General features: G+C 42.8%; 1 protein-coding gene across 2 annotated transcripts in view; it reads left to right on the top strand.

Annotated features, from left to right (window-relative positions):
* Positions 1-27,902, top strand: part of KTI12 (KTI12 chromatin associated homolog) — a 298,251-nt gene that overhangs the window by 89,912 nt on the left and 180,437 nt on the right. For both annotated transcript variants that reach the window (XM_069624748.1, XM_069624747.1), the window contains exon 3: positions 5,063-5,115. In XM_069624748.1, the coding sequence (XP_069480849.1) occupies positions 5,063-5,115 (53 nt within the window). The remainder of the gene's footprint in view (positions 1-5,062; positions 5,116-27,902) is intronic.

The raw sequence follows: 27,902 nt of genomic DNA, 5'->3' as shown, positions 1-27,902 counted from the left end.
GCTGGGCATTGGAGAATCGCCCATATCCTGGCCAACTACATGAGCAAGGGTGACACCAGTGCAAGGGGTCCAGCTGAAATCTGTAGATCCAGTGAGCTTTGTCCCGACCACTGGCTCGGAAGCAGAATCCTCATGCACAGAGGACCCCCAAATGTAGATCAGAATCAAGTGTAACCTTGCATTGGTGGGGACCGTCTACAAGATATACCCTCAAAATACTGATACTGCCGCATTGATGGATGAACAACCTAAATCCATGGGAGGAGAGATGGGAAGTCTACAGCAGGACATGCATGCAATCTTTACTGAATTGAAACCCTTCTGGGCAGAGTTCCAGACTTAATGGAGGCCATCAACAAGTTGGTTGAAAAAGATGAAGATATGGTTCAAGCCCTGGAAAACCAATTGGCTGTCGGCAGACATCCTGGTGACCATCCTTGAGATGCGGATCAAAGCCTTGGAACAGGCCGAATAGGAGACTAGGTATGATCTGAATGATGGGGAGAATCTAGAACCAAGGTATCTACATTTATGGGGACGTCCTCAAAAAGACGGTGAAACGCAGGAAGACTTGGAGCTGCGCCTGATACAATTGGTGAAAAAACTCTGATCTGAGGGAAATGCTCTTCGATGGGGTGCATAGTGGGGCAGGCTTGCGTCCAAAGTCCATAGTGGCCGTATACCACTATTTCAGAGACAAAGAGGATAGAATATGAAAAGCCAGAGAAGTGTACACTCTTGAATGGGAAGGCGCCTCAATTAAGATCTTTTAAGACCTGTCGTCCTATACACAAGACCATGTGGCTCAGGTCTGGAGTTTCCCGTTCACCCTCTCTCGAGTTTCGGGGCGAACCATAACAGGTGAAACTGGGCGATGCGTCCAAGCAACTCCTCCATGAGATATAACTGTTTGAATTGAAAGGTTTAGAGGTTCCAACTGGGGGGAGGGAGCGAAGGGGGTGGCAGAGGGATGTCTCTAGTTCACAGTACCCTGATTTGTTGAAATGTTGGGTAAGCTGGGATAGCACGCATGAGTGGTTGAAATGTTGGGTAAGCTGGGTTAGCGCGCATGAGTGGTTGAAATGTTGGGTAAGATGGGTTAGCGCGCATGAGTTACAAATGGAAATCGAGACCAGCAATATGGATAAGATTAAAGTGGCTACACTGAACGTAAATTGCCTTATATTTGACCCATCAAACGGCCTTGCTAAGTGGTGCATTCCACAAACTCTGCCTCTCAATCCTCTTTGTACAAGAGATTCATTTTAAGCAGGGGGAGGACACAAGGCTATGCGGCAAGGGCATAGACAAGGAGAAAAAAAAAGGAGATTGTTGGTATTATGTTGGCTAAATATGTACAGAGTAAGGGGACCCCAATCAGGAAAGTGCTTGAGGGAAGCCTTCATATGGTCAAGGGTTTTGTGAGTTCTACTAAGCTCACTCTGGCTACCCTCTATAACCCCAATACAGATTGAATTCCTCAAATCTGCATTGATATATTGGAACATTGGGGTGAAGGTCTTTATGATAGTTGGTGGAGAATTTAACATGCTTGTCGACCCCAGTATGGATTGGAAGACTGGTTGGAGCAACGCCTATGGGGAGCGAAGTAAAGATCATGTGGAATTCTCGCACCTCCTAAGTAATCATTTCTGGGCAGATGCGTGGAGATCTAGAAACGGGCAACCAGAAAGGTACTTATTTTTTTTTTGTTCACCCCCGCACTACACATATACATGGATAGACCTCCTTTTATAGTTCCTCAAGAGCAACAGCAGTATGTAGGCTCCCTGAGGGTGGTAAGAATTGTGTGGTCGGATCATGATATCGTCACAGCCATATGGAAGATGGGGATACAAAGGAAGGCACGCTCTCAGTGGTGGTGTAATGATGTTGTCCTTCGAGACCGGGTCTTCCTAGAAAAAGAAATAAAGAGCTACTTTGAGGTAAATGTTACTGGATAGGTGGCCATGAGATGTGTAGGATGCGGCCAAGGCAACGTAGCATAAATAGCGAGGGGAAAAAAAGGGAGAGGGGTCTTGTAGTAGGGAGGCTGAAAGTGGAAATAACACTTTTCAGAAACAAGTTCGTAGATGAGAGGGAAGATACCAAGGCTATTACGAGTTCCATGCGAGAACAAAGGCAGGAATTGCACTCCCTCCTTATGGGTGAAGTACTGAAGAGAATGAGATATACTAAACAAAAATATTATGAAAAGGGAGACCATAGTGGGAAAAATTCTAGCCAGTAGGATACATGCAAGAAGGACGGATAAGAAAGTTGACCAGATTAGGGATGAGAGAGGGAGACAGTGACCCTGGACGGATTCTCCAATGGTTTGCAGACTTTTATGAGAATGTATGTAATGCTGAAGATGAGATGGATGTGGCTACAGTTGGGAATTACTTGGGAGGGCTTTCATTGACCGCTTCAGAAAGGGATAGGCTGGAGATTGACATTACCTCCAAAGAAGTGTTAAAGGCTATTGGGCATATCAAACCAGGAAAGGCGCCAGGTGAGGATCGTTTTATCTCTGGCTTCTATAAACTGTTTTATATCCCCCCCCCCACCACCCCCCCTCATTCCCACATGGCTAAAGTGTTAATGCCATCAAAGACATGGAGGAGATGCCTCCATTCTTTCCGGCTGCTTTGATGAAGGTGATACCCAAGCCAGGTAAGGATCCAACACTCTGTTCGACTTGAAGACTAATATTGCTGCTCAATGTGGATGCCAAATTTATTTGCGAAAATCCTGGAATCCTGACTAGAGCTTGTCCTTCCAAATGTGTTTCTTCTGGATCAGGCAGGGTTTGTGCAGAATACACAAGGATCAGATAACCTTAGAAAGACACTACCTACATCCGTTGAGGTTACATGGCAGGGGGCCCTTATCCTATCCTTGGACTCCGAAAAGGCATTTGACCTTGTTAGTGTGCCTTTCGTGCAGGCAGTCCCAGGAAGAATGGGTATGGGAATCCATCTCACATTATTTTCAGGGACTGTCCATGTATACAATGTCTGGGATTAAAATAAATATGGTCAAATTAGTGGCCTTCCCAGCAGAGGTGCTAGGGGTCAAAGATTTAGAGTATATCAAACAGCTGCCATTTCAGATCCACGACAAAGGATTCTGATACCTTGGGCTACAGATCCTAAAAATGTGGAGGTGTCTGTCTGAGAACAATTTCCTCCCTCTCTGGGCAACAGTCAAGACCAATATAAACAGATGGGTGACGCTACACCTGCCTTGGATGGCCAGTCTCAATTGTATTAAAATGACGGTGCTACCTAAATATTTATTTTTGTTCCAAATGTTACCTACGTGGTTCCCCTCTTGTTTCTCTCACAGCTGAAGGGAGTGATATTTATGAGGAGCTAAATCCAGGATTGCCTAGAAGGCCCTTGTTCTCCCTAGAGATAAGGGATGGGTGGGCTTCCCTGACGTTACATTGTACTACACAGTTGCACAACTGAGAATATTGGTTGACCATCTGGACCCAAAAACAACCAATGGGTTGCATCCTGCCACCGGTTACGCTGGGTGAGTGGCTATTCCACAGGATAGACTCCCGAGAAGGGTTATTGAGCATCTGGTTTTGGGAGTATTGTTCAACATCTGGAAAGAGGGGTGTTCTACCAGATGGCTCACAACACCTAGAGCTGTATTTGGGCCCCTTTGTTGACCGACCTTATTGCAGAGCTGCTTAACTTTCAGTCCTAGTATGAGGCTGGCCTGGACAGGTCAGCTCTGCGAGGATGGTAAAGTCATGTCCCCTGACCGGCTGGGAGAATGTCTCCAGGTTGAAACGCTCAATATCTGCAGCTGAAGGGGGCTCTTTGATACCCGAGGTGGGGAGACTATCATTGCAGAGGGCTGACATCCCTCGAGCGCCCTGATCCAGGGGAAGGGTACACGAGGGCTTCTAGCTCGGCTCTACAAGGAGCTGCTGTTGGCAGAATCGATTGGCTGAGTAGCAGCAAGGGATCAGTGGGCTAGAGATCTTGATATGCACATCCCACGATCTGTCATAGGGTTTCTCATTCTACAGTGTCCTGTAATACAGAATGCAAGCTGCGAAATTGCTATATAAATTGCATTACCCCCCCAGCAAATTAAAATGTATCCAGATGCTGGAAATGTGGTCAGGTAGAGGGTGATTACGATCATATGTGGTCACATGCAGACATTCTGGCAAGAAGTATTATCACGTATAAAATACTTAGAGATGGGATTACAAGGGCACTATCGCTGTTCTTTGTATTATTGGGAGTAAGCGATTAAGACAATGAGGGGAGACGCCTCAATCATATGTCACAGGTCCTCCTGGTGGCTACTAGGATCTGTGTGGCACAGATGTGGAAGAGAGCCAAGGTCCTAAAAAAAAAAAAGGAAATGTCTCCAGAGAAGCGATCTATATATTGTATGGAATCTCGCACACCTCCTTGATGAAACTAAGGTGTGCATAGAGGGGTTTTGTCATCCTTTTCTTTCTCAAGTATGGGAAGTTGCCTTCAAAACTAGTCGATTGAAATAGAAATGGCCTCTGCCACCCCAGGAAATGACTTTGCCGTTGTTATATTGATGTGTGGAAGCGGGAGGGAAAGGAACCAGGGTGGCGATGGGAGAGAAGTATGGTATGCAATGAGAGAGCGATGGGGAATCTTTACAAATATTGATTATCACAGTATATCCTTGTGCTCAGGAAATGCACTGTTCTCCTTTTGAAAATGGTAAAATGTAATACACTCCGATTTTGGGGTGATAAATGGTTTACTAGGTAATGGCATCGCTTGCACAGAACGAATAGTGTCTTCTGTAACACATGTATCTCTTCCCAGAGCAGATAAAATGCAAAATGTCGCGCCAACACGTGTGGTGGCAGTATGGCACCACCACCACCACTTACATTGAGGCCGGATTTGATGTTTTAATGCTCAAAATGCCCCCTGTCTAAGGTGTTGATGTCTGAGGCAGTTGCTTAGAATTGCCTCCTTTATGGCAGCAGCCCTGAAGACCTCGGCACCCGGCATTAAACCAAGCTTTCTTCTTCTCGCCACAGGAAGCTGAACAAGGAGGATGTTGTGATTCTGGACTCCCTGAACTACATAAAAGGTATTTGTTTCCCACTGTCTGAGAAGGTTTCAAGGGGTTGGAGTTTCTGGCTCCCTAAAAGCTCTTATAATAATTGTTGCCTGAGAATATAGCAGGAGAGCACGAATGCAATGCTGCGTTGACATGTTTATATTGTGAGGCAGCTACGCCCACCAGCTGATGGGAGGAATACATATATTTGAAAGGTGTTGTCAGTTTGCTACAAGAAGGCTGGGAAGGCCTGAGAAAGGAGATTTTGTTTTCATTATTTCTTTATTATTTTTCCATTCATGTCTTGTACATGGATGTCTGTTGGATAGAAGCTTCGCAATGCAGAGTACATGATGCTGTGCCCCCCCCTCTTTAATCCAGCTTCAAATGTAGTGACAAAGTAACATCGTAACATAACCGATACTGATTGTCGACTCTAATTTTGCCAGATCTGTAAAGAAATTGGGCATATAGATGCAGCACATATGGTGACATTTGCAATAATGTCAAGCCTCAGGGGTAAGGGCGTGGGAGTTCAGCGCCACTTTCTGCACCAGCCCGCCTCTGGGGGAAGCTGCTGTTGGGGCTGCACCCCTTTACCTCAGAGTCCCGCTCCCCCCCCCTTGCAGGGTGAGGGTGCGGGAGTTTGGCGTCCCGGAGGGAGTTTGGCATACCGAGGAGGTAGCTATTCCACTGGCACGTTCCCCCCGCCCCCCATTCAAGAATGGAAGGGGAAGCGGAACCGGGAGAAATTGAGCCACTGGTGAGAAGGTCTAATAACATTATCTTGGCTGACGACCCAAGCGCCATTCAGCCACCATATTGGGGGGTGGGGGGGGTGCAGTTGGGCGGGGTTGAGAGCAAGCAGCTCACAAGTGCAAGATTCTGATAGTTAAACACAAGCTGGTGGTAGCCCCAGGTGACTATGCTGGAAAGCATCATCCCTTGGGGTCCTCGCAGATTACAGGGGAAGCAAACTCCCTGATTAAGGAGATCAGTCGATTCCTGGGCACGGACCCTGCGAACATAGAAGCTTTCACAGACAAATCCATTACAGTCTGTCAGTTCAGTGCCCGAGATTGAACGAGAGCATATACCAGAGCCCTCTGATCTGAATTTCATAACCTACGGCATCACTGACCCAAATCAGCGTCCAAATGGGATGGAGGGGGTTTGCCGTAGGAACGCCTGGGTGGCTGATCTAAAAGCCCAAGTGACGTCAGTGGCCAAACTTACTGTGATTCCCACCCCCCCCCCCCCAAGAGCCCTAGCTCAAACACAAACTTGTTGGACTTGCTGGGTCTGCCGGAAATGGAAGCGCAGTCTTCCCAACTACAGCTCTGCTGCCAAATTTTGCAACCACAAATGAATATTCCATTTGCCCCTGAAACTCTTGAAAGTATGGAGGTCAGCCACTGTTTTGCAAAGGATACTCAATACTCCCACCCTCTACCACTTGGCCAGACAACGAACCCCTCTGAAAATATTCTGCTCCAATCACCCAGCCACCGAAGCGCCCGGATGACCCCAACACTGAACCCATCACTGGACCAGCCAGGAAGGGTCTATGTTCATCCTGTGTCTGTGACTGCAGAACTCTATGAAGTAAAGATGTTACTATCGATCCTTATTAAGACCCAGAGAATGGGGGATCTCTCGGGGGGAGGAGGGGGTTCCAAGGGGAAAAGAAGTTGCTAGGTGATGGCATGAGCATCATCTGTGCTATGAGGTTGCCAGAACAGTCAGTCTGCCAGTGCCAGAAGTTCCATGAACAAGGGTGGGATAGAGAGGGGACCTGTCGGTGGAAGTGGTGATCCCGCCGGAACTGGTGGAGCCACAACCAAGCAAGCGGCGGATCCACATGAGACTGGGTGCCATGGGCGGGCCTCCCTTACACTGAGAAAAGAGACCCAAAGGCTCGAGAAGCCCTTGTTTGGGGATAGAGCACAGGCTCCCATAAACAAATCATTAAGAATCAAGCCACGGGTTGGAGCTGACCATGTGGCACAAAACAACCCCATCGCTGTGCCCCGGCCTAAGGCAAGTAGAACCTGCCTTGGCCAGAGACCAAGCAGTGGCTTATTATATCTGCATCAAGTTCCTAAAAATACCCACTAAACATAATGAATCAAGGGAGGGTTTGCTAAATAGATGTCTGCATTGGTTGCGTACTGTCCTTGTGTACTTTTTTTTGTGTCTCGGGAGAGTATTTCAAACTGTATTAGACTCCACTACCAGAGGAGGATCTGGAGGTGAACCACTGTGACCTCATTCGGTTATAGTCTTGGGACCATTGTACTGCCCGCAATATCTTGGGTATCAACAAGAAAAGTGCTCCAAGATCCAACTGCTCCATCCGAATTATCCCTTACCCTGACTCAAGAATAGTCTTCTGGTCTATAGTTAGCCCCCCTCCCCCAACCTCCCAATTTGGTGTCATCGGGGGAAAATGTGCTGCCACTGGGGAGACGGCAAAGGAATTGTGATGGAATAAGCACAAAAGAAATATTGACGTTTGATGGAAGCTGATCATTGTTGGGAATGTGATTTGGATTGGGGACCTTAGGTCAAATCTACCTGTGACTTTCTTTAGGTGGAACACGGCATGATCAAAAGCGGTAATGCCACATAATTATGTTGGGATTTATTTGCTAGACGTTCTGGGAATGTTTTGCCTATGCTATTTTGTGTTTGGGTTTTCATGGCCTTATGGCTGAATACAATTATGATGATGAATAATGTCAATTTTTAAACAAAATATGCGTTTCCGTGTCGTGCCCTGGGTATCTGCAGGTTACAGTGCAAGCAGGAGAGCAGGGTAAGCACATCGATCTAATATCTGCTCCCTTCCTGAAGTCCCTAACCGTCCCTCTTGGAATATCGAGGACCCCCAGGCCCCAACGTCCATAAGCATTCCACCAATTCATTACTACTTAAGCACCCAGCAGGCACAGCACAGGCACACAAGTCGCCACACATCTCCCTTCCTAAAAATATCGAAAACGTAAGTCTAGCACTCACTCAGACTTAGCCTTACTAATGCATAAAATGCACAACGGGATCATCAACATTCTAAATTGAACATCACTTCCTTTTGACCTCAGGCCTGCCATACCCGAGCACGAACCTGCCCAATTTGAAAGCAAAACATTATCTACAGGCGTAACCAGCACATAAAACCTAAGCTCTTTGTGTTTGGTCCTGCCACACCCAAACCTCAGGCCTGCCACCCCAAGCACAACCTCGCTCCACAATACAGAACAGCCACACTTACCAACTTCAATCCTGTCGAACCTATCGGGCAGCCGGAAAAATCGGGAAATACACCTACAGCCACATCCTAGGCCATGAAACCAACTTGCACAACCAGATTGCCTGGTCATTGGGGGGGGGGGGGAGATGTGGGAGGGCTGGCAAGTCTTGTAAACATGTATAGCTAAGCACGGTTTTGTTCTCTATTTTTGTTTATTCATGGAACGCAGCATTGGAGGAGTTGGAGGAAGGCTGATCCTTGCTGGTGTTATCGAACCCGAATTTTCCAATGCTGGATGTGCAATTCACCCTGACATGCATGCCTTTTTTAAAAATAGCATGTCATGCGAAATTGCAAAAACATAAATGCATGGCTCATACCGCCTCTGTCCAATTCTTCCAATATATCTGGAGAGCAAAACCTTGCAGACCCACGCCTTAAGAGAATATTGTGTGAAATGTGCTTGGAGCGCCAACTTCCTAATTGCATGCATACTATTTTCCTCACTTTTTTAGGTTTTGTTTGTGTGTACAGATTATATTGTGAATGATCAGAGTATCCACTCCCAATTATTTTTGTTCTTGGTGTGTATATAATATTTTGCGATTGAGGAAATGTGGGGTTGAATCGGTGAATATGCTGAAATGTGCAAATTTGTCTGCCTTGAAATCCTCACTCGCAAGGAGTGAACCTATTGAGGATCAGAGAGGAGCATGTGGGTTTGCACCAAATGAGGATCTGTGCCACATTTGTACCTGTAACTGGTACTTTGATTTGCAGAGGGTTCTGTTAGGCCCATTTTTATAAGCAAAATATATCCAGGATTACGAGGGGACTTTGTACTAAATCCTGAATTGCACGGATATTAATTTTATCTATAAATTGTGTAATTATGTGAGACTGGTTCTGGCCCAGTTGGCGAGCTCTGCCAATTTAGCCATTTTATTTTTGGGTTTGGGTGGGGGGGTCAGGTTGGGTTTTGTTTGTGGGGTTTGGGTTGATTTTTGTTGTCTATTCATCTGTAATGGGACTGTTTTTGTATTTGTTTATTTGCTTGAAGTTTTGTTTTAAAATGCTGTGTTTGTTAATGTAAAATCTGAGCTTATAAAGTATTCATTCAATATTTTGTGATAGTATGTGGTTTAAACAACCTACCATGAAAGCGGTTGTACTTTTTGATAATCTGGTATTTAACGTTGAAACCAGTGAAGATTGTTATTTCTTATTTGGATAATCAAGTGTTTGTGATAGGATACAGTGTGTGGTTTTGTTCAAAGTCTACATAATTGAAAGTGTAATATAAACTGAACTCTAAGGATTTTCCTTAGCTTCAAGGATGTTTTTTGTTTTGTCGATTTTGTACTTGCACAGTTACCAGTTTTTCCTAGCACAGTAGCTTTGCATGCTTTGGTCCCATGTGCTTTTTAAGGCCAGGCATATTTGGTCATTGAAAATGGTTTACTTGAATGATGTTTGAAGTTTGGTGTTTTTTCTGGCAGTTTTTTGGTTGTTCCTTGCTTCTCTTTATGTCCTGGGTTGTGGATATTGGGTGGTGTTGGCAAATTGTTGGTGGTTTGCTTTGGGTGGTGGGCATGCGCCTTTGGCTGGTGCTTTTACTGCATGGTGGGTTTTGGCAGAAATTCTGTAATGAATAGATAATGCATTGTTAACCATGTTATAGTGGTGTAAGCCGATTTTTCTCACATTTTATGCATTCACGTGTCTTTCTCACATTTTTACACCTTCATTTGCCACATTCCCATCTAGTTGGCACATTGTCTATGGGTTCACTTACCAGAAAGTGTAGCTTGTGTTTCTGTCTTTGGGTTCCTGATATAATTGGTATTTGGCTTTTCATTGCTCTCACGTTTTGGCAAGTTGTTGGTGACTGCTCTCGGGCAGTGAATTGGCAGCTCTAGCTGGTACACTTTTTTATTATTTTTTTTGGGGGGGGCAAGGGGTCAATTATCAGAGGTTATATTTTGACGTTATATTGCTGTATGAAGATTCTCACATTTTCATGCCTTCATTTAATCATGTTCTAGTAGTGAACAATGACTGTCTCGCGTTTTCATGGCTTCACTTGTCACAGCCTCACTTGATTGCCATCTTGTCAATGGATGCACTTACCGCAAATCACAAATTGTTTCTATGTTTCCGGTGGTGGTTGTTTCTCGTTGTCTCCCAGGATTGTGTGTCTGATGCTTTGGGCCTGTTATTGCCTTCCCTTGTGCAGTGGAAAGGTGCCTCTCTGATAACCTGAAACATTTAATACATATTGGGATGAATCCTGCAGAGTCCTCACAGAGACCCTGCCTAAAATCTCTGTTCTGGTGGCCAGGGAAAGGCATACGCTTTCTGATCCTGACCTTGGGGGCGCGGGGGGTGTTCTGCAGGAGGATCAATTGCCCAGGGGAACAAGAGGACTCCTTCGGGTAAGACACAGTATGTATCTTCCTCCAGGGAAGAAATGTCAATGATAACAAAGTCTGTAATGGCTTGTTGTCGGTGAGAGCTTTTTACTTCCCGAGTTGATCATCTTAATGTGGGTGAAAACATTCATAAACCCTTTGGCATTGGAAGAACTGAAAACACTTTTAAAAACGGAGACTAATACAATTGGATGCTCCCCTACACCCCAAAGGAATAGTAAATGAAAGTCTGAAAACAATACTAATCAAGCTGTAAAAATCTGTATTTCTCTGCAACCAAGTCTGTCAAATTATCCTTGTGATATTCCTTTAAGGAATATAATTAGGAAAAAAAATGGTGCATGCTTAATATTATGTCTTACTGTATTTTCAAATGAATGTTTCGCCCTTGTGCGATGGCTACGGGGTGACTGCTAGACTTCTTTTTTCTGTAAAGAGCATGATGTTTTGGTGCATTTTGTAATGTTCGTCCGTTTTTTAAAAAATGGCCCTGTTGTGACAAGCATATTTTAAAATGCAGCACTTAATAATTAAACGTGGGTACTTTATGGAAGTTCTGTTTTTTATTTTTATTTCAGAAATGAACTGTGACATGTCATCACAGTAATGAGTAGGTGTGGGTCTAGGTTGGTGTGGTGCATTTTATGATACTCTGTCCAACTATGACCAATGTTTATTTTTTTTTTGAAACTGCATAGTTTGGCCAATAAGCTTTACCACTTGAACATTTTTTGTTGCAAGAAGATGTGTTAGTGTGAGTGCTGGGTTTTAGGATTTCCTGTTTTTGTTTAATCTGTTTGCAAATTTACTTATCAGATGGGTTGGCGTGTGGAGGAAGAGTGGTAGGGTGTGGGGTGCTGTTAGCATTCCATCGCCTAGTGTAGCAGGGGTTTTAAAACCTTTGGCTCTCCTTATGTTTTGGACTACAGCCAACATAATTAGTGGTGAGGGATTGCGGAAGTTGTAATCCAACACAACTGGAGAGCCAAAGGTTGCAGACACTGTAGTGCAGAGTGTTGGGATATTTCAATGACTCCTGCATGATGATGATGGCTAGGTCAGTGGTGTCTGTGGGTATGCAGACGTATGATGGGGCTGGTGTCTTGCACATATGTTTTTAAGTCGATGTGCGATGGGGTGCTTGCAAGATATATTGCCAATGGATTTAGGCGTGCCTGTCAAATGCATTTGATTTACCAGCTTCAGCGTCGCTGTCTGAAAAGAGATGCAGGCTCTGTGTGGGTAGGTATCCTGTGAAATAAGTGGAGAAGGCAGTCATTTTGATGTTCGGTTTGTGCTTAAAAATTTACAAAAACACATGCACTTCGAAGGTTGTAATACTACAAAAAACCTTTGGGTAATACATGTAAAGAGAACCCAAGTACTCTAGACCTTGCTACATTTGGCTTAAAAAATGATTTTATTTAATAATATAAATGCATCACACAAACAAGAGGTGAAGATGAATTGCATGTTCACCCACATGACAACCAAGTCAATCAAAACACTCACCCAACCCGGTGGAGAACGCCGCGTTGCGCTCGTTCTCATGTGCTTCCTCAGGCTGTTAGAAACCATTTTTTGCGGATATCGCCATAGAGTTAAAAGAGCTGGGATGAGCGGTGTGCTACTCCCTCTGAAGCCCTACATACTGCAATCACGTGATCTATTAACCCCTTAACTGCCATGAGCCCCCCCTCCCCCAACCCCCCATGGCAAGGCCTTTTTTTGGTGATTTCAGTATGTCGCCATTCTATGCCTTGTCACTTTTCTGTTACATGAGATATCTCAGCCAAATTTGGCCCTCCCCCTCCCCCCCCACATGTAGGCGGTCTTAACGCCACCAAGGAATCCTAGTTTGCTGTAGGAAGGAGGGGGGGTGAGAGAAAATAACCAAAAAGGGAGAACATTTTGGGTTTTTTCAGAAAATAGCAATAAAATGATGTACAAAGAAGCCTGTGGTTTTTTCCTTGTAAGTGATGGGAACAAATGGTTTGCTGTGTTGAATTCCATAGTCGCCATGCTTTCAGGAACAGGTTGAGTGGAAACCGAAAAAACATATTTTGATATGGTTATCAACCGTTTTATGAGAGGTAGGCAATTTTTGCCTTTTTTTCCCAATAGGACATGCATGGACGGAATGGGAGAAAAGGGTAGGAAAGCAGAATGGGAGGACTGAAAGGCATACATTTCTGAAAAGTAGACAATTCCAAGTTTAGGAAGGGGGTGATTTGCGCAGGTCAGGCAACAACTATGTAGGGAAAAAATCCTAAATTTGGGGAAATATTGGGGATAATTACAGAAAAAAAGTTGTTGTGGATATGTTTGTTTGTCCCGGTAAGGCAATGGCTTCTGTGGATTTTGAGAAAAACAATGCTGCTACATTCCCCCGACTCTTCCATTTCGGCAATCACACATGTCTTGTAATGTTTCACAAAACAAGCAATACCACAAGCCAAAAACGCAGCCATGGTACACAGGAGTTTTATGCTTACAGCCTAAACAGACGTACTTGGCATGTGTAAATAAGGAAAACAAATGTGGTGAGGAAGAGCAAGCATACATTTTCTGAAAGAGCCCAGTCGCACCTTTTGAAGGGTAGGTGACTTGTGCAGGTTATGAAAGTGTATCGTGCCTTAAGTAGCGACTAAATGTAGGTCACGTTTGGGAAATGAAAGGGTTGTGACACAAAGGGCAGCAGCAAATGGGTTGAAACGTTATGAAAAGCATGCAAGCACAACACATGTCATCCTTCCCGCGTTCCCACAGGTGTCCTGACAAAAAAACGGTACCTCACATGTGTGGGTGCACCTAACTGGGCAGAAAGGTAAAAGGCTAAAACATGGGTAACCCCAAGTGCTTCAGCAGAGCAGATTTTAAGGAATTTTGCTCATGTGGACAACCTACAGATTTAGGCCTAGGGTGTCGAAACCACCAAGGAAAACTGTGAACCCCATGCATTTCTGAAAAAGAGGAGACCCGTGGGAATCCAGAGGTCTGACTTGCACGAATCGGCCCAGAATTTATTACCCACAACCCCTGCGAAAACTCTGAAATGTGGTGAAAAAAGCAAAAATTTTCGCACATTTCACTCTGCTCACCCACCGAAACACGGCGCCAACAACACATGGCCTACCCTCCCGCTTTCCCACAGGTATCCCAACGAAAACGGTACCGCACATATGTGGGTGCACTTACCTGGGCGCAAAGGGAAAAGGCTAAAACACGGGTAACCCAAGTCTTTCGGCAGAGCAGATTTTCAGGAATTTTGCTCATGTGGACAACCTACAGATTTTAGCCTAGGGTGTCGAAGCCACCAAGGAAAACTGGGAACCCCATGCATTTCCGAAAAGGTTTTCCTTTGTGGCTTCGACACCCTAGGCCCAAATCTGTAGGTTGTCCACATGAGCAAAATCTGCTCTGCCGAAAGGCTTGGGGTTACCAGTGGGTTAGCCTTTTCCCCATTTGTGTGCAGGTAGGTGCACCCACACATGTGAGGTAGTGTTTTCATCGGGACACGTGTGGGAATGCGGGAAGGTAGATCATGTGGTGTTGGCGGTGTGTTTCGGTGGGTGGCAGAGTGAAAAGTCTGAAAAATGTGGGGGGTTTTTCGCACCAAATTTAAGAGACCTTTCTCTCTGCCCACCCACCGAAACACGCCGCCAGCAACAGATGTCCTGCGTTCCCACAGGTATCCCGACGAAAACGGAAAGGTGGGAGTGCTTTGGTAAAGCTGAACAGCTGACTAGGCAGGATCTATTTAAATCCAAGGACAAAAAGATGGAAAACAAAATAAGATTCATCACTGGCTTCAATCATCGAGCCAAAGAAGTTAAATCAATGTACAAACATTGGAAGGTACTTCTCACAGATCCAGATCTCATTAAAGAGCTAGATAAAACACCAAGTGTCACTTATCGTAAGGCTCATACTCTAAAAACCATGCTATCACCGAGCATGGTGGTCACTGTCATTGATACACAATCCAATTTTTTTTACTACAGAACAATATTATATGTTAGTTTCCGAAATTGTGCTAATTGTAAAATGTGCAATTTTGTCTCTAGAAAAAATGTGTGAGCTCCAATGGGTTAAGATCGACCTACAAACATAAAATCACTTGTCTCACTAAATACGTAGTCTATGTAATCACCTGCACATGTGATTTACACTACATTCGCTCCATTATAGCACCACTTTAACTACGTATACTACAACACTATAGCACCATTAAAAATTGAGACTTAACATACCCCTTAGCGGCCCATTTCCTGCATAAACACAAAGGAAACATTAAAGAAATTTGGTTTTGTTTGGGTTTAGCCCATACCACAACACAAAAGATTGGGAAATAGAGAACTTAAACTGCGATAGTTAGAGGCCACTCTGATATGTAAATTTGACACTTTAAGACACTACGGTCTGAATATAGGCTTGGAGATGTTTGCATTTTTGCAGTAGGCATCTGGTGCTCTACATTATGAAGATCTAAACTGTAGGCCTAATCTGTTTGCTTCTAATAATGTTTATAGTATTCTGCACATGCACATTTAGAGATTGTGGTGACTATTATGTGACAGAACGTCACAACTAGTCTTAGTTGAATGTATTCAGTTAGTTTTTTCTGAGTACCAAAACTACTCACTTATGGTAGTAACATACATCTATACCTGTATGCACTTGCACTTTAGAATTATGCCAGTCTTCTAAATGAGGTGTAGGCACTGGCCACTTTATTTTCACCAATAAGGCATTTGGACAATAAGGTAAATGCAGTGTAGAGAGATCTACATAAGAGAAGTATGTTATGACTGTAATATGCACGTACACTTTAAATGACACATACGGTACACTCATTAATATTATAATGACAAACTGCAAATTCTGCTGCTGTGAAATTCGCTTATGTCAAAATGTGGGTACTGGTGCCCTTCTAGTATGAAATTCTAAGGATATACTTTGACAATTCAGGCGATATGAAATGGCCATCTAGTGGCGATGTCTGTAATTACATTTGAATGAACGCTGCATTGATCACAGGCGGTACAATGGAAGAGTCGTGTGCTGCTGCTCCTCCCACAGCTTACCGTTGCACTGCCTTCCGGGGCGTTTGACATAATGCTGTTATTCATATCAGCAAAATGTCAAAATGAATATTGTTGCACACTAGCGCATGCAAACACCATGATGGATTTTTTAAATTTTATTTATATAAATTTAAAACATGAGGTGGAAGGGTGGGCGTGCTCGTCCCCAAACCCGTTTTACAATATGAATTTGCACCATTGGGTGCAGATGTGATGATTTAACTGTATGATCATTAGGTCGTAAGCCATCACGATATGGTGGCATTATTTTCCTGCAAAAGCACATCATTAATAGATCACATGATCGCAGTATGTACAGGCTTCAGAGGGAGGAGCACACCGCTCATGCCAGCTCTTTTAACTCTGCTGGTATCTGCAAACCTGTATTCTAACAGCCTGAGGAAGCTCGTGAGAACGAGCGCAACGCGTGGTGTTCTCCAACCGGTTGGGTGAGTGTTTTTATTTATTTGGTTGTCGTGGGTGAACATGCAATTCATGTTCACCCCTTTTGTGTGATGCATTTATATTATTAAATCGTTTTTTAAACCATTTTAGTTGCAGGGATGTTAAGGTGAGAACTTGAAGCAACAAAAGCACTGAAATTCAGCTAAAGCCACCTTAACTTTGCAACCCCCCTGTTGCGCAGCCTATGACCGCAGTGATGACATCACTAATGACATGTTGTTTGAGAACACTGATGACATTACCAATCACATCACTGATCACAACACTAATTACGTTGTATATAACTGATTACATCAATAATGGAATTAGACATAACATTTATAAGTTGACTCATGATTACTTTGATTACCTCTAACAATTTAGGCCATGGACTTTGTCATGACAAAGGCTGGGGGTCACTGGCCAGCACCAAAGGCTTAATCTAGTTGTCAGTGTTCAGAAATACCTATGTGAATGGTTAAAAGCATGCCTGGTAGCCATCACTGTTTTAAAATATAAGTGGGCACCGTTGAAAGCGATAGTCAGTGGCCATGGCTAAAAGCCATATCTAGTGGCCATTATTATGTTGGGATATACAGTCGGCACGGCCATAGGCCGTGGCCACTGGCTAGTATTGTGTTGAAGACCATGGCTAGTGTCTGGTTAGTGTATATAATACAACAAAAACAGTTCCGTGGGAGAACAAATCATTGCAAATATTTACTATCACAAGCCTCAAACAATGATTGGAGAACAATGACATGGCTGTTCCTAGTAGAACACCCGGTCCCTGACAGGAGTGCCTGACCCTAACTGATGGATGGTGCGCCACCCATCTAATGGGGATAGGAGATGAGAAACTGTCCCTCAACAAAACTGCTCAATTGGATTAGATACATAATTTCTCCCATGATTCTTTTTGTAAATAGAACATAGAACAAACCAATATATATATATATATATATATATATATATATATATATATATATAATATATATATATATATGCAAGACTGGTTATTCTTGTCTAGATCACAAATTGAATGGAAAATTACTTGAAACCTGGGGATTTCTGCTACTTTTATTCACCCATAAGGGTCAAGCATACCAAAGTGAAATTGGTCTGTTCTAATGCTTCATAGATACAAAAGCCTGTATACTCTGGGCAACCTTAAAGGCTCACGAAGCGTGAGTAAATATTCATCTTGTGGTGTCGTATTCCCTTTATTTCTCTGGGATATCAAGCAGATCATGAGAGCACTTGTGACCCAAAGGTCGACCGGTTTCGATGGCAGGTCTAATTTATGCCATCTTCTTCAGAACCAGTGACTTACAGTGGTAATTCCAGTTGCAGCGTGTATCTGTATATAACCCATCAGGTGGGCCCGTCCATCCCCTGTGTGGAGATAAGGCTGGGTGTAAATCCCCCAGTGGCCTGATTCAATATGTATATAACAGCCACATTGTTACACGAACTACGTGGTGAATCTGTGTCATTAATTCTAGTGACTTTCCATTGCCTAGAGTTATTAGTGTCTTACCACACACTGTGCTGCTAAAGAGAAAGTGCAGGAGCACCATGAAGGAAAAAGGACACAGTGCAAAGGGAGGGAAGGAGGGGAAAAAGCACAACTCTTGGTCGTGCTACATGCGTTTTTAATGCTGCACCCCCTTGTTGGAGAATGGTTTCTGTGCTCAGTTTTCCATATTCATTGACAAATTGGGGTACAAGACCCCTAATCACCTAACTAGGAGCGAAAAGAATGGCTGGCAGGGGGAGTGAACAGCATAATTGCGGAACGACGCGCTTCTTATTTCAAAAGTACCATACTTGGAGATTCTGCATGGTAAAACAAAAGGAAAGAAAACCACATGGATGGGCTATCACATTGCACCTATGGGTTTTCTGAAAAGACAAACGGAGTGCACTCTGTATACGAATTCACTGGTGCGGATAGATCCAAACACTGGCCATGATCATTAAGGATTTGATCAACGGTGGCTGTTCCCAGGGCTGCGCTGCTGATAATAGCGCCTCAGACTAGGCGCGCCGAGTATGGGAAAACTGTTCTGCTTTCGTCTCGAGGGCGTGGTCTGAGTATGTCAATACACACCCTCCGACTGCACAGACGGCCATGTTGGAAGGTTGTGGATTTCCACTGTATCTAATGGCACTCGGTTTATTTATGTACTTTTTGTGTCCACACGGGATGGATGGGCCCGCCTGATCTGTTACATACCGGTACAGGCTGGAACTGGAATTACCACTGTAAAGTCACTCGTCCTGAAGAAGATGGCTTAAAATTAGACCTGCCATTGAAACCGGTCGTCCTTTGGGTCACAAGTGCTCTCGTGACCTGCTTGATATCCCAGAGAAATAAGCGAGATACGACACCACAAGATTAATATTTACTCCCGCTTCGTGAGCCTTTTAAAGTTGCCCACAGTATACAGGCTTTTTTATCTATGAAGCATTACAACCGACCAATTTCGCTTTGGTATGCTTGACCCTGATGGGTGAATAAAAGCAGCAGAAATCCCCAGGTTTCAAGTAATTTTCCATTCAATTTGTGATCTAGACAAGATCTAATAACCAGTCTTGCCTGTTTAAATATATATAATGTTAATGGTTTGTTCTGTTCTTTTTACAAAAAGAATCATGGGAGAAATTATGTATCTAATGCAATTGAGCAGTAGTGTTGAGGACCGTATCTCTTCTTCTAAACCTCATAGATGGGCGGCGCACCATCCATCACATAGGGTCAGGCACTCCTGTCAGGGACAGGGTGTTCTTCTACTAGGGACAACCAGGTCATTGTTCTCCAATCATTGTTTGAAGCTTATGATAGTAAAAAAATTGCACTGATTTGTTATCCCAAGGAACCATTTTTGTTGTCCTAAGAAGAATGTTTTCTAACATTTATGGAATGAAATTAGTCCCCATTAGGTACCAAACCTAACCCTGTTGTTGCAACTAGTGTATTTAATATACAGTGGGCACGGCCGAAGGCCATCGCTTATTGCACTTTATTATTTTAAATTATACAGTGGGCATGGCCAAAAAAATGTACCAACTGCTTAAAGGTCAACGGCCATGGCTAGTGGCCCATTTATATGCTAGAATATATAGTGGGCACAGCCAAAGATTGTGGTCACTGGTCAGTATTATGCTAAAGTCCATGGCTAGTGCCTGATCACTGTATATAATATACAGTGGACACGGTTCAAAGCTATATCCACTGGTAAAGGCCAAAACCTACAGTTGGTAGCATGTTATATTAATTTTATATATGCCAGTAAAACTATAGATTATATTATCTTTCTATTTTCTACATAGTACATATTTATCATAGTCCTTTGAAGCCTCGGTTATAGCTGCAAATATCGGCAAAATGGCTGAAAAATAAAATGCTTTCCTGCCCCCCTCACCTGACCAAGTTCCCCCTTATCTGTGCCAGCTACCCCAACCCCCCAGGTGGCATCCCCACCTCCCCTGCCCTCTACCCCCGCCCCACCCCCCACAACACACGCTGCTTCTATGATGCAGTTTGCTATGAGATGTCGGTTATTCGCCATTACCCTGACGGCATTTGTATGTTTGGAAATATCTTTTTACTGTGTTTCATTTTCCCCATAACATCAGCTATAGTCACTAATATCTCTTGCATCGTTAGAAAAACAAAATGGCAGTCGTTTCATTTCTGAAAACCTTGATCCTGCAATGCACCACAGGAGATTGAACTATCATTTTTGGAGAAGGGGGGTACCCATTCTCCTTCAAATTTTAAAATAACTACAGTACGGAATGACCCCAAACCAGGCACTTCATACCATGAGTAGCAAGTCCCACTGTACCGTATGACGTGCTAACAAGAATACTTCAAAGTTTCACTTTCTACTACCACGTCTCATTAACGCTCACCTTTCGAAACAGTGTTCCATAAGTGTTGGTGCCTTCTTCGTTTAGGTATGTTAGTGCCGATGCTCGCGTTTAACAGAAAATGAAGTAAACATGGCGGACATATCGAAAGATTACGACGCACTTCACGCTGTGCCACTACCAATCAGTGAAAGCGCAGCATGGTCGCGGGCAGCACGCCACGGAATAGCCAATTGCAATCCTCTCCACGGAGCGAACAGGGAAGTGTGACCGCGGACCGGACATAGATGTCACCAATTTTTAGAGACATACTTTTTGATCGTTTTTAAGGGAACTACTGGATGGATTGTCACAATTTGCAAAAGCACACTTTCACACCCAAGCCCCTGCCACTGCCTCGAATTTGGTGCAAATCCGTCCAGCGGTTTGGCCTGTAGCCGTGCGCAAAGGTTTCCCCTTTTCAGTCTATGGGTAAAAAAATATGTTTTGGGACCCCCCCCTATACCTTCCCCCAGACCGCCCCCCCCCCCCTCCGAACCAAACCTCACCAAACTTTGAAAAAAAAATTCAGAGTGGCCCAAAGTTTGCAAAGTTTGGTGAGGATTCGTCCAGGGGGAGCGAAGTTATAAGCCGCCCAAGATAGATATATAGATATATATATATATATATATATATATCTAGCTGTTTCCATAGGAAGAGCACTTTTTGGGCGGCTTATAACTTCACGTCCCCTCCCCCCTCACCATCTCCCTCCCATATGGACGAATCTTCACGAAACCATGCAAAAAAAGTATATGCTCCATCCAATCGATCCTGGGAAGTTTGGTGTAGTTTCATCAAGGGGGGGCAAAGTTATAGGGGGGGCCCAAAATGTTTGGTTTTTCCCATAGACACAATGGAAAATAAAATGTGCTCACGCTTATAGCCCAAACTGCTGGACGGATTTTCACCAAATTATTTTTTTGAAATGACCAAAAAGTAGGTTAACAAAAAATATATCTGGGTTCGGTCCGCGGACGTGGATCCAATTGATCTAGAGGGCTAAGTGAGGGCCGTGGACATCAGACGCACCCACTGATTGGTCAGTAACAAACATGAGATGCGTTAGATTTTTGGAAATGCCCGCCATGTTGGATTCGTGGACATCCGCTGGTGTCCGCGAACATCGCAGTAAAAACATATTAAAAAACACAGCATTGCACTTGTCAAACTAACAAAGCCATCTCCGGGGAGGTGAGGAATGATGAGGATGGGATGGAATGGGATATGGCCTTAAAAGACCAAAAAAACGTGTTTTTCTTCTGGGGCTGTCCTTTTGCTGTCCTTAATATCCGTGAACATCTTAGATGTTCGGGGGCATCTATGCTTATTTGTGCATTCCAAGGTTTGTGACAAGAGGTTTTTGGATGACTTATAACTTTGGCGCCACACGAATGGTTTTGGAAAGTGTGGTGCTGTTTTGTCAAGGGGAGTAAAATTAGAGGGGGTACCAAATGTGGTAAAGTCTTAAAATTTTTTACCATTTGACGGATCTGCACAAAAGTTTGCAAAAAGATTTTAGATCTAGATATAAATGTTTGCACAGTTTGGTGGGATTCTGTCAGGCAGGGGTCCTCAACATTTTTAGACGGCTTATAACTTAGTTGCCGTTTGACGAATGTGGACAAAAGCTTTCAGAAAGATTAGAGACGCAAACATGAAGGTTTGTGCAAAGTCTGAATGGAGGCTAAATTATAGGACTATTGTAAATGTAGTTACATTTGGACACTTTAAAACATGGGCGGATTTCCAGCAAACTCATGTAAGGAGCATTGGCAAGGACCTGAAAGCATGGTTTTGCAAATGTGTCTGTTTTATTTTATGCCGAGTGTCATTATGTAGGTACAAAAAATAAGTCGTATACCTTTGGTGACTGAAGTATAGCCAGTGGCCAGATTGTCCTGGTCATGGCCAATGTGGATAAAGTGGTCATGTGCACAAGGGACCGGCTATGTGGTAAAACTTTCCGAAATTGGTATAGGTTTGAAAAGGAAAAAAATATGTGCTTGTGGTAATATAGTCATAGGGTTCGCCTCTAGTAGGCTGCAATGAAAAGGGAAGAGGGCCTCTGTACGGAGCACCGCCTTCTCTTTCCATGGTGGCCATCTTGGAAAAGGATTTTCCTTCCTACAGCGGGGTGCCACGCGCGTCTCTGTGTACGAAGAAAAAAACCTTTTATGTATTTATTTTCAGCTTTGGCAACCCGGGGTGCTAATGGCCTTCACCACCGCCCCTGATAACCTCGACTGGAGGGCCGTTTTCCCCCCGTTCCAGTGCTTGGAACGGGGAATGAACGCCACATTATTCCAATTAGCATAACACAAAATGCTGATGGAAATGTGTCTATGTACTTTACTGAGAACTTTTTTGTTTCCATTTTTTTCATTGTGAAAGGTGGTCCCTAAAGGAATCTTTTTCTTTTCTCTTTTTTTTTTTGTGCAGGAGAGGTTAGAACGTAAGGTAGGGTGGGCAATTAGGGAAGAGGCAAAAAGCACTAATATGGATGGGCAGGTGGACAGGGGAAGATGGTGCGCATGTGTTACATCTAAGGTAGGGAGCAGTGTTTCTCATGCTCCTTGATTACAGCTTCAAAAGCACTTCGAAATTGTTCCCCCCTGCAGCGTGGTGTGTTGTAGTGCATACAGAGGACTATTGTCTTCAAAAGCTATGGAGCAACAGCCTCTTTTATTGCTTGCAAGGTAGCTGGTGGTATGTCCCACAGACGTAGGCTGTGTGGTTACGGTACTAGTTGAGGAAGATGAGGTGGAGGAAGACCGCCTACTTGCTAACAAAGGAACAGCCCTTCTGAGAGCATTGCGGTGGTTGGATTGGGTGTGGCGGCGCATGGAGGTGGTCCCGTAGGAGTACTGTCCAGGTAGTCCACGACCGAGTACAAAGTTTCACTCAGTGCTTTTGGTAGTTTTAGCCTTTGGTACATTCCCAACCCCCAGCCACACCCATGATTCTCTTTGTGCTACTGTACTACAGGTAGGCACTTCCTCTGCATCTTCTTGACCCTCCTCATTGTCTTTGGGAGTACTGTTTTTTTTTTATTTTTTTTATTTTTTTTAATTGTGTAGGGTTTAGGTGGTGGTGGTGGCTCTTAGGGAGAAGGGATGGCAATAGCTGATGCCATTTTTAAGATGAATAGCAGTTTTGCTAATATTCTTCCAAGTATGTGCTCTGTACTGGATTGTTAATGGATAATGAGTAAGAATAGGTGTAGGAGCTATGCAAGGGTCACTTTTCGAGCTGGAAAGTTCCTAGATCAGTAGAAAAAGCAGTTCTGAACTGTCCGTGAAGCACTGACCCGATTGGGATGCACTTGCGGCATGACGCGAGTGACCGGTCACGTGACACTGTCTGCAAAGTTTGCAATGACGTCGGACGTTCCCGGACTTCAGACGCAAAAACAGTGGAAAAAGTTGCGAAAAGTGTATAGAAGTGTTCGTAATGATTCTAGAAGGTGGGAAACGGCCGAATTTTAAGGTGAAACTTTGTAAATTGGACAAAGATGTTGCTATATTGGGATACATATGATATTAGTATGTTGTAGGAAATTAGCATGCACTAATAAAAACCCATGAAATTCAGTATAGAAACTTTGTTAAAGGGACGTTATGGTTACAAGTAAAACTGAAAAACCCTTTGAAATTTGCCAGTTGTGGTAGACTAAGCAACCATAACTCGTGCCACCTCTGTGCACTGCTAAGACTAACACCCAGGACATCAAAGAGGACATCACAAATGTCATTAATGACATCACCAATGACATTGCATATCTGGCCCACTTCTTTTTGTTCACTGACCTATTCAGGCCACAGGATTTTGTTCATTGATGGAGGCAATTTTACAAATAAGTGTTAATTTTGTACACATTAACCTTCTTGTATGTTGTTAAGACACTTTCCCTAGGATTTGCCCTCAGTTCATGGTACACATGCATGGCGAAATAAGCAAGCCTCAAACACACATCATTTGTGTACTTCACGGTGAAGTCTAAATTTTTGGTAGTGTTTCTTTCATCCTTAAGTTTCCTTGTATGTGCCTCAGATTTATATGCATTGTAGGTCTTGTACTAACACAAGTTTGTAGTAAGTGTTCAATTATTAGCTATTACCTATTAGCTGTTTATTTTATCTTTATTATTACTAAAACATCTCATAAGGTATCTTCAATATTTTAGTATCCACAATTGCCAAATAAAAAATATTGCATTTCTATAGTGCATGCTGCACAATGCCTATGTGTATGTATGATATGGGTTCCGTTTACCAAAAAAACTCCAATATTATGCTTTGTTGAGATGAGTACATTCTTTAATACATTAAGTAGTTCATGATGGATCTCCTGATCACCCCTCACATCTTGTTATTAATATTATAAACACAATCACTTTAAGAAACTTTTTAACACAATTTCATGTGATGCCATCAATGGCATTTGTGATGTCATCTTTGTCCTGGGTGTTAGTCTTAGCAGTGCACAGAGGTGGCACGAGTTATGGTTGCTGAGCATACATAACTGGCAAACTATAAGGGTTTCTTTGTTGTAACCATAACTAACCTTTAACAAAGGTTTTTTAGTGAAAATAAATATATATACCAAGAAAGTTATGGTGGGTTTAAAAAGGTTTGAAAAAAAATAAATAAAAAAACTTTCACCTGAAATGTGAAAGTACGAAAGTTCATTTAAGCCAAATCACACATGCCGCAATGCCACATAGTAGCCATGGCTCGAAGGTCACCTCCAGGTCTGATCCACAACAGCAAGGCATTGTGGGTATGCAAATAAACTCCAATGCAAATTTTTTTTCTCCAGGAAATTGTCTGAAAGGTTTTTTTTTCCAACCCACCATAACTTTCTTGGTGTTGTGAAAACATGGCCAAATGCTCCAACCACACGGTTGTCAGGACTATACTGCATTGATGATCCCTAATATAGGTGAAACCAAGTACGTAGTTGTCCTGAAAGCCTTGCAAAATGTCTGTCTTGGGTTTGGTTGATAAATGTATGTTTAAAATAGCACTGCCCTCCTAGACTATTTCCTGGAGAAAAAGGTTAGCATTTGAGTTAATTTGCATACCCACAATGCCTTGCTGTTGTGGCTCAGAACTGGAAGTGACCTTCCAACGATAGCTACTAGGTGGCGTTGTTGGAATGTGTGACTAGGCTCAAATTAACTTTCCTACTTGTATGCTGCTGTATGTGCAGTTTGTTGCCAATATTGGGGGATTCCCGCGGGAATGGAGAGAGAGAGTGAAATAAAAAAGTAATTAGTGATGTCACCAGTGATATATATGATTATCATTGTGGTCATACGCTGGGCAACATGGGGCCCATAGTTAAGGTGGACTTGCTCGAAATACGATTGCTGAATTTCAGGAGTTTTGTTGCTTTCAAATCTGATCACCTTAACTCTCTTAATCAAGGTTTTTTTCTCTGAAAATATATATCATATACTATATATAATGAAAGGCCAGATTTATGTTTGTCCGAAGCCGTCCTGCCCAGTACCTGATGAAAAGGTTGCAAAGAAAACAAGGATGGAGAAATTCTCGCAGCTTTTTTGCAATAATTTCTCACATTTTGAGGACATTTAAACAAACTATAGGGGTGGGCTAAGGGAAATAGTTAAGGTGGGGGAGGGAGAGTGGAAGGCGAGGGGGTCCCACCGGTGTCGTTTGGGAAAAAAAAAAATGAAGAAAAAAAAAACTGCAGACATTTCTCCATTCGATGTTTCAAAGTATTTGATTAAACACATTTCTCTGACAAAATACATTACTTTTTTTATGTACTTGTGTAATATGTAATCATTTTATATCAATTTCTCTATGTACGTTTTAAACTTTATTTTACTTCAATTTACTTTATTTTGTGATCTCATGTCTACTTCAAATCATGCTGCATGTGAATTGTATCACTCATCCCTCAACTTTATATATTTGAGTCCAAAACCCATAAGTAGAATCCAAGACAATGAGGAGCAGATGCAACAATTGGCCGTATGTACTATGTTGAACTTTAAACAGATTCTGTAAGATTTTGTTTGAGGTTACTACTCCACGTAAAAGGAGCAAGATCCTTTACAACATTTTTTTTAATAAACATATATTTACACTCAGTGTCTTACTTTATGCACATTAGTCTGTGCACAGGCGTGTGTGTGTATATAATTTCATTCTGGATAGCATGCAGGACAGGACGGCAATCTGCCAAGCAGCACTCCTCACTGAAGGTTCCAAAAACAGTTAGTCACTGACAAAATACAAAACCACGTGGGTTGTACAAAATGAACAACCCTTATTTTAATGTCCGCAGTTCTCTAAAAAAAAGTTCTCAACATTATAATAAGAATCCATTGTACACACATTTCATGAAACGTAAATACACATGTGATGTCATCAGTGATGTCATCAATGACATTTGTGATGCCATCTTTGTCGTGGGTGTCAGTCTTAGCAGTGCACAGTGGTGGCGCGAGTTATGGATGCTTAGCTTACCATAACTGGCAAATTTCAAGGGTTTTTCGGTTTTACTTGGAACCACAACGTCCCTTTTAACAAGGTTTTTTTACTGAATTTCATAGGTTTTAGTAGCACAACTTAACAATAATATCTCTGACTTTATGTACAATTAACATAGAACATACTGAATCCCCTCTTCTGAATTTGATGTCTGCGAACTCTTCTAATGTCCGCGGACAACAGCACCACTACCCAAAAAGTGTGGGGGGTATGTTTAATTGTTATATCATAACATATGAACATTTTACAAATTCACAAACCAGCACACATACACATTATATGTAGTAATAAATAAGAAGTGTAACCCATATATATAACACACTAACCATTCATTTAAATACAATATGTTCTAAAAATGGATTATACCAAAAGAAGAAAGATAGTCTTCCAACATGATTACCTCACAGAAACTCCACAACTAAGAGCAACAGCAGATCTACAGACCAGTAAGAACACACCTCACCAGAAGCTAGTAAGTGTACTGCATTTTACTCATATATTTGTAAACTTTCTGTATTGGACAAAAAAAAAAGTGATGTTTTTTTTCTCACAGAAATGTCTAGTACTCTGGAGTGGCTAGAGGAGCATTTCCCACACGAGGAAATGTCTGAAGATAGTGAATCTAATGGTAGACACTTTACTATATAAACAAATTAATAAATATTATTTTATGTACATTTAACATACATTTTTCTTTTGTACAGACCATACAAAAATTGAAAATGCTAAAGAAAAAGTAGTATTGGATAAGACTCTTCAGCACATATAAGAAAAAATGGACCTACTAGTGGCAAATTTTAACAATTTAAAAAACTTTGTGGAGGATCACTTGAAACAAACTACATACCATTGTCCCACATGTACCTGTCCCCCTCACCATATCCGAGTCCATTATCCCCAAACCCCCTCCATGATCCAAAACGTTTTGATGAGACTTCCATCCCTACTTCACCGCATATAAATCCTATTGAAACCCCCAATTCTCCTGTTTTTTGTTTGTTTCCGCCTCACCTTCGCTGTCATAAATTTAACATCCATATAAAATAAAGTACAATTATTATATTGCGTCCTAATTCATTTCTTGTCTTTTTTTAAAATGCAGTTCAGGTGTCTGTGGACAGCGCGGGTGTCCGGAATGTCCGTAAAGAAATAAAAA

This window comes from Ambystoma mexicanum, chromosome 11 (assembly GCF_040938575.1).
Source record: "Ambystoma mexicanum isolate Mex_15411 chromosome 11, UKY_AmexF1_1, whole genome shotgun sequence".
Taxonomy (NCBI): Eukaryota; Metazoa; Chordata; class Amphibia; order Caudata; family Ambystomatidae; genus Ambystoma; species Ambystoma mexicanum.
The sequence above is the reverse complement of the archived record's forward strand: the minus strand, read 5'-3'. Positions and strand labels throughout refer to the sequence as shown.